The sequence below is a fragment of the Sinocyclocheilus anshuiensis genome, unplaced genomic scaffold, assembly GCF_001515605.1.
Source record: "Sinocyclocheilus anshuiensis isolate Anshui unplaced genomic scaffold, SAMN03320099.WGS_v1.1 scaffold183, whole genome shotgun sequence".
In the NCBI taxonomy this organism is placed as follows: Eukaryota; Metazoa; Chordata; class Actinopteri; order Cypriniformes; family Cyprinidae; genus Sinocyclocheilus; species Sinocyclocheilus anshuiensis.
Window position 1 is genome coordinate 3,048,387 of NW_015548309.1, and position 8,288 is coordinate 3,056,674.

The following is an 8,288-nucleotide window of genomic DNA, read 5'->3' on the forward strand; positions in this document are numbered from 1 at the left end:
TCAGTCATTGGCTGATGAGCATTCATCATGTTTGTAATTTTTTGGGTTGTGAGTCTGTGCTGGATCTTAAATGGAGCAAATGCAATGTGATTCTTTGCAGGTTTTCGGTTGTCTTAGACTTGAACCAGCAAGTGCCCTCTTTATGTCACTGGAAGAATTGTTCTCCTGAAAATAAAAATGTTGTCATTTGTCAACCCTGTTGTTTCAGTCACATTTGACTTTTGTGAAACACAAGAAGTTTAGCAGAATGTCTGTAGCAGAAGAGCTGTAATTTTTTCAAACAATTTATTTATGGTCTTTTTCTGTTATTTGCACTGCCACGTGTTCCATGTTGACTTGACAGTGTCCATTCCTATTCACTTTCATTGTACAGATAAGAGCACCTTGGAGAATCTGCTAACCTTCTTTTGTGTTCTGCAGAAGAAAAAACGACATGGGATTGGAACATGACAACATGAGAATGTTCATTTCTGGATGAACTATTCCTTCAAGACATATTTGTTAATGATAGTAAGGTTTTTCCCCAGAACCTCGATCAGTAAACATCCCGATTCCAACATGAGAAGAAAAAAAAATGCTGACATTTATTTAGGTTTTACATTACCTTAGGCACATTGGTCTCGTTGACTAATGTGCTTAGGGTAGAACAGGCAGCACAGTCAATATAAAAATGGCTTTTTCACACTCAAAGCATGGACGCAATGCTTTTAAACCATGTTTATGCTAAAAAATACTCATATAGTATTTGCACAAATTTGCATGTGAGGCTGGAATAATGGCTCTGTTCTCCAGGGATCTCTCAGGAAACCATTAGAAGTAACATTCAAAAGTGTTTTTTTGTCTGGTCTAAGATTCAGGAGTAGGCACTTACCCTGTCATGATCAACCTTCTGCAATTTATGTCCGAGAGATGCTTTTAAAGTGTCTGCATTCAACAACATCCAGTCCTGATAGTAATATAATCAAATATAATATATATTTATGTATATAGATTCCTTAAGATGTACATTTGTGTTTTATTCAGCAAATGTGTGGTCTCGTTACTTAAGTTGTATCTTTCATACTGTAATTAATTCACACTTGTTTACTGCCTGGCTACTGCACAGAAGATACCTGTTACATTTCTGGATAGAATATATAACAATTTTAGGCATGAAAAGACAGATCTGCTTTTAAATAGAAAAACAACATATTTCATCAAAAGTCACATCATAACCACCGTAATCTTCTATTCTACTAGATTTCCTTCTCAACAAACAGTCAGGTCTCTAACACGCCTATGGTTGTACAGCACAGACGGTATTGCTTTGGGACCACAAGGACTGTTCCACTACTCTTTACACATTTAACAGTCAGGTATGAGAAACAACACCTTCCTGATGTCTTAATATCATCTGTTTTCAGTGAATGGCCTAGAAATATCACACTGCATATTTTAGCAGCAAGTCTCTACATCTTGCTAGTTACCACTGAACCATTGTCACTTGCCACATCAGCTCATGATGAGGGGCTATAGAGCTAGTTATAGATTTTCAGACATCCCTTCCATTTGAATTTGATGTCTGTTTCAAGGCAAAAAGATAAATGGCAAGTTGGAACTGTTATTTCTCCATTCTTGCCTTGTCAATTTGCTAGTAGTTTTTGTGGTCCTCTGCATGTGCAGCTTAAAATGCATTGTCCAACACATTTATGACTGTGGCTTTCACCTCAACAGCAGCTGGCATCCCTTTCCCAGAAATCCAGAGCCTTGTAAATGGAGACTGCTGGCTGGTCTCAGACATCAGAGCCATTTTGGAAGGGTATCGCTTCAGTTCTCCATAAATGCAGTTGTTCCTCATAAAGACATAAATCAGAAAGCAAGCCACTGAGATCACAATGAAAAGCACACCAAAAGCAGCAATAAGTGCCATGTCCCACCTCTCGAAGTCGTTTACAACTTGTTCTAATCTTTTAGTTAGGACATTGACACACTTGGTGTCATGTTTATGATGGATGCCGTGAATGTCCACACACACTTTGTACTGTGTAGCAGGGTTGAGATGTGTGAGATTATATACAGTCACATCAGATGGTACCCTAGCTGTGAATGCCACAGTTGGATGGTTTGCAGTGGGCATTGTATACCACTTAATGTTTGGTGCCAGGCTACCATGAGAGGCATTCCAGGATATCAACACAGAGTTGGCCTGTACAGATTCAATGTTGACATTCAGTGAGTCATTAACTGGTTGTGGGAAGTACCCATTTACCTCCAATGAGACAGATTTCAGGTCTGCCCCAACAAGATTGTGTGCCACACATGTGTACAATCCAGCCTCGCTCTTAGTGATATCATAAATATCAAGTGTGCCTTCAGGGTGCATGTAGAATCTCTCAGAAACAGCATTTGAGATGACCCTTCTCCCTGAGGGAGTCACCCAGTAAATGTCTGGCTCAGGTTCAGCAAAGGCACGGCAGTGAAGAGACACAGATCTCCCACTTTCCATACTGATTTGTGTGGGGAAGCTTTCTGAAGAGATGAGAGGCAGACAGATCTCCATCATCTCTCTTAAGTGAACCTGACGCACATGCTGACCTTCATACTCTGGAGGTTCCACACAGAACAGGGAATCAGGCTCCATGAAGCGAATGTTTGTCTTGTTCATGTTCATCCACCGTACAACGCAGTCACAGCGGATAGGGTTAGAGTGCATGCTAACCTCCCGAAGATTTGGAAGGGACTCCACTGTGATCCTGTGGAGGGCACTTAAAGCATTACCATTTAACATTAGAGTTTCCAGCCTTGGCAGCCTATAGAAAGCATTTGGATGTATATAGGAAAGTTTGGGGTTGTTGGTGGCTTCGATTTTGGTCAGTTCTGGGAGATTGTTGAGGGCAAAACTGTCAATGGACACCAACTCAGGCATACTGTTAATGCCCAGCTCCTTAAGATGGAGCATGTCCACAAAGTCGCCCCTTTGAATTCGCCCAATGGGGTTCTTATTAAGATCCAAAAACTTGAGGCTCTTAAGATGCTTGAGAGCACCATGGGGTACCTTAGGGAATGTATTATCATAGAATGAGATACTCTCCAGATTGTCAAGGCCCAGAAGTGAATCATCTGGTATCTGTGACAAGTTCATTCTAGTAAGAACCAGGCTGCGAAGGTTTCTCAGAGGCTTGAAGTTCATATCCTGAATAGAGAGGACAGGATTTTCCCCAATCATTAGAATTTCCAAATTTGGTAAGGGCTCAAACCATTCGCTTTTTATACTCTGAAGCCGGTTGGAGTTGAGGTGAAGTCTCAGCAAGCTCTGAAGGCCACGAAAAGCCTCGGGAGAAATGAAGGAGATGAGGTTATGATTCAGGTAGAGCTCCTGAAGGTTGGTCAGCTGAGAAAGGCTGTTGTCTAATAGGGCACATATCCAGTTTTCCTCCATGTGTAGAGATAAGAGTTGAGGGAGGTGGCCAATGTTGACATCACTTATTGATGACAGGTTGTTTTGTGAGAGATCAATCTCAGTGATGTTTGGCAGGTAATCCAAAGGTTGCTCAATCTTAGCAATGTTGTTGGTCTGCAGTAAAACGACTTGTGTATCAGATGGCAATCTCGTGGGCAGGTCAAAAAGTCCAAGGTCATTACAGTCAACAGTGGGAGCCTCCATATATACAGAGCTAGGGGAAAACCAGGGTCTAATCTCACATACGCAAAGTTTGGGACAACTGACTCTCTCTTCTGCAGCAAGAACCAAGGTAGTCACTGCAAGGCCCACTAGCAAATAATCCGCAAATGATATGTCCTTCATATTGGCAAAGTTCCCACCAGTAAGTAGTTGGTCCTTAAAGATTTTGTGGCAAAAGCACTTCACTTCAAAAATAATCAATCATTTGTGGTGATCACTTGAATCCAACAGAGGGCCTTCCCTAGGCCCTGACTGATGTGCTGTCAACAGATGCAATGTCCCGTCACCAAGTCTCCCGTAATTCAGATTGAAGGTGGTGTATGAAATTTTACTGTTTGGGCAGATAAAGGTAAAAAGGTCACCATCAAACCTCAGGTAGCAGCGGTTTCAGCTAGGCAGAAGCAAGGTTGTACATTTCATTTAATACTACAGATGATGCCATCATCAGCCTAATCCACTTCTACCTGAAGAAAATAAGAAGAAAGAGATGAAAAATATTAGCATATAATTACTGGAAAAATGCAAGGGCATCGCTAAATCAAGACAGAAGCATGCTGACATTTACAAAAGCCACATTAAAGCACTCTGATGTCTGCTGGTATTTTATTTGGCAGTACCTTGCATGCTAAGCCTTTGACATGGATATGTGTGTCCTTCACCTTAGATATTATTTTGGGATTCTGAAGCTGAAGTTCCCTAAAATGTGTGAATTACGAAGCTTAGTGTGTTTGACTTGTAGGCATTATTATTGCTGCTTATTTTTCAAAAGGGTAGATTCCCCAGATGCAACTCACTGTAATGACATGTTAGAGCCATGTAAACAAAACATTTTCACTACACTCCACTTTAGTGAAAATAATACAATTAGGCTATAAGCAACATATACCATGGCCTTGAATACTAGATATTTTACCTGCAAATACCACATTAGATCTGTCTCAACATTATTTTTAAATACAAATTTGTTATTTTCAGGGCTGTCAAATCGATTAATTAAATTAATTAAAAGTTTGTGTTTACATAATATATGTGTGTGGACTGTGTGTATTTATATGTATATATAAATACACACACACACATGTATATATTTAAGTATATATTTATGTATGAAATTTATATTTATATATAATATAAATCATATATAAATATGAATATATATATATATTAAATAAACGTGTGTGTGTGTATTTATACATATAAATGTATACAGTACACATACATATAATATGTAAACACAAACTTTTATTTTGGATGTGATTAATGGCGATTAACTGATTTGATAGCCCTAGTTATTTTTCCACTGTTAAAAGCAACTATCTTTGTTGTGCTATGCAGAATTCTGAAAAATCTGCAATTCTGTGAGAGCTCTCCGCATCACCAGGGTTACTATGGAAAGTGCCATAGCCAGAATGCCAGCGAGCAGAAAGAAAGAAAGAGACTGTTTCATCACACTATCATCCCTCTTTTCAACTTCAAAGCCTAAGGAAGTTGGTGAGGAAGTGAGGATACCACAGAAAGTCTTCAGTAAGCTTCACAGATGGAGAAACCCAGAGTTCATCCCTCAAGACTCGGAGAGTGTGTTTTTTGGTTGTGTAATTGAGGGGGTGAAATGTGTGATTTTCCAAGGCAACAAGATTCTTCATTAATCCAAGAACACTCAGAAAAAGCTTCAATACAGGGACCTTTATGATGAATAATATTTGCGCAACAGAATCTGTTTGAAATACATGATATATAGGGCCTTCTGGGATTTCTGTCTGTGTGGGGGGGGGGTCACTGCATCTGATCTGTTAATGTCTCTCCATCATTGAAGTGTACTTGTGACAACGCTGTATTTACACAATATACACAACGAATGTCAAATTGTTAATAAGTCTAGCAGATAAACACTTTTAAATTTGTGTGTTTATTACACCTCATAGGTGTGAGGCTACTCTCACGGTGGTTGGAAAATGGATGCTTGACAATACCGGTGTCAGCCATAAATCCTGGAAAATTCATCTAGTTTTCCTGACTGACACAAATAGCCTATTTTTCTGACGTGTTAAATGGAGCACTGCTCCTACAGCACCTGCATGTTCTCTCTAGTAGTGCAGGTTCACTACTAATGCAGTGTGTAGGCATGCTTGTCTGTTGACAGCATAATGTTAATGTGTTTCCAGATATTAGACTATCAAGATTCTAATAGTGAATTGAATTAGTGCTTAGTATTTAATAAATGTTAAGAATTTAGGATGCATTTAGGAGAACTGTTTTGGCAGTCCACATGCAGTTTTTTGTACCCTTCTTTCCATTTTATGTTGTGCAGGATCACCATCGTTTATCATCTTGCCCTTTTAGACAAGGTTATGTTTTTGATGCAGGGCCAGAGTTTCCGTGTTCAGTGATTTCACATCGTGAACAGGACCATTTAACAATGCACAATAAAGGTGTAGTTCAATTGGGCATGAATAATTTGGCACTGCTATGAGTGTGTTAAATCAAGGTTTCCATAGTCAACAGCATCATCTGCAACTGTAATATTTCTGTACATTATTTCAGAATGTAATCATTTAGCTACAGCTTAAAAAGGAACTAAAACTGTGTGTCAGAGTCATCGTTATTGCATATATGTTGTGAATTAAGAAGAAATCAAAGAAGTTTTTAGTCATTTTAAGACTACAAAATCGATACACTGTCCTCCAGATATAACTCTGTTAGAGCCCTAGTTTCTGCGATGGTAAATAATGTATTTTTTTGTGGTAATGGCTGGCAGATGATCGTGTTCTGGAGGCTGTTTCTGTTAGAGTATCTACAAAAAACACTCCCAGAAGAGGAGACACACTAATACAACTAAACCTGTATTAACCTCCACTGACTCTGTAACAGCAATAAAGGTATGGCGCACCCATTAAAAACTCCAGTCAAAGACAAATGAAGGAAATTAGGCTTAACCCAGTTAAGTGTAGGTGAGAACGTACAAACATAAGGACTTGGAACAACACCGTGGCTCATAGAGCTTAAGTGGCAATACCTTGCATAGTGTGCCACGCTTTCAGAGACAGAGAGAAATGAAACTAATACCAGAGAAAATGGAATTTCAAGATGGATGCCTCTAATCACCATCCTGATGTACTGCAGAGTCAGTCAACGAAATTGGAGAGAAGAGGAGTCAGAAGATTGTTCCCCGCCATTATTTGCCAGACCTGATATCACAGAGCTAGCAACATCTTTATTGGGCCTGTAAAATATAGGGGCATGTTTGAATAAATGTGTCCGGTGGGCAGAAGGCCTACTGACCCTGGGAAGTAACTCAGGCTGAACAGTGGCAGTGCGGCTCCTGTGTTTGCTTTGGGCCAAGTTTTTTGAGATAGCAGGGCTCGAAATTAACTTTTTTACTTGGTAGCACTGGTGCTCCCAACTTCAAAAAGTTAGGAGCACCAGCAAAAATTTAGGAGCACTCACCAAAAATTTAGGAGCACCACAACTACAAATTATATATTAACAGATTTTATCCTTACATTCTTAACTTTAATGCAGATTTTGTATTGGTTAATATTAGCTGTCAATCTCTCAGTCACTGCTTTCCGCTAACTACCGCGAGAAAAAGAAAGGGCTGAAGAAGAGAGAAAATGAAAAGAACACTGACAGATTTCTTTTGTAAATAACCTAAAGTTAAGCTCTTCTTTGGCGAGGGTTAGGATGGTGTATGCGGTGTTAAATTTTACATTCAGCTCTGCCAGTTGCACCGAACGGCTGGCAGCTAGGGGTGTGCGATATTGACAAAAAATTATATCTCGATATTTTCTGGGATTTTATCGATAACAATAATTTGACTGAGTGTTACTGTGCTGATATCTTAAGGACTACAGTGGACAGCTGACTCCTAAAATGTTTAATATTCATATTCTGTGTGGTGGTCAGTTCACAGCAGTGACAGAAATGAATATTTTCCAATAAGTTTAAATAGATTTTGACCTTTTATGGTAATTTTTACCTTAAAGCCATTTTTTCTAAAAGTGTGCATTATCATTTGAGTCAAATTCTTATATTTAATCAGTCAATTATAATAAGACATTTGGGCTGTTATCAAGCAAATGAAAGTATTAATCAACAAAATTCATCTTTGCAATGCAGAGGAAACACAGAAGCTTCATCTGAAGTGGCATTTAGATGCATTTACACACTGATTAATGCAGGACATGAATGCATTTAGCCTGCAGTTACACATGCATAAATAATATTTTAATATTGTAAACATAAAACGTTGAATACTGATATTTGAAATATTTGAAACTTTAAATGTGAAATTAAAACCACCAGCAGACGGCAGCAAGTCACTGTTAATAAGTGAGTCATTGCGATTGAACCGAATCATTTAACGAATGATTCATTCAGGAACGAAACGCCCTCATGCTGCTCAGAGACGCAAAACAGTGCTGTGACTGTGCTTGGAATTATTTTTGTTGGCGAAATAGAGCAAAAAGAGGAAATATGGCGTCTAAAACGTAAGTCTCTTAATTAACTTATTGCTTATTGAATTCAATGTCACATTTGTAATCATGGTAATTGTTGGAGAAAAACGGCACTCTTCGTGTGAAATTGAATAACTATATGAAGTGGTATAAATATATACATTTTCTGCCAT

The 8,288-nt window shown here is 38.8% G+C and overlaps 1 protein-coding gene across 2 annotated transcripts in view; it reads right to left on the bottom strand.

Moving 5' to 3' along the window:
- Positions 1 to 840: 840 nt before the first annotated feature.
- LOC107656361 (leucine-rich repeat neuronal protein 3-like) overlaps positions 841 to 8,288 on the bottom strand; it is a 26,170-nt gene continuing 18,722 nt past the window's right edge. For both annotated transcript variants that reach the window (XM_016444164.1, XM_016444163.1), the window contains exon 2: positions 841 to 4,125. In XM_016444164.1, coding sequence (XP_016299650.1) covers positions 1,664 to 3,784 — 2,121 coding nt within the window. In that variant the 5' untranslated portion in view covers positions 3,785 to 4,125 and the 3' untranslated portion in view covers positions 841 to 1,663. The remainder of the gene's footprint in view (positions 4,126 to 8,288) is intronic.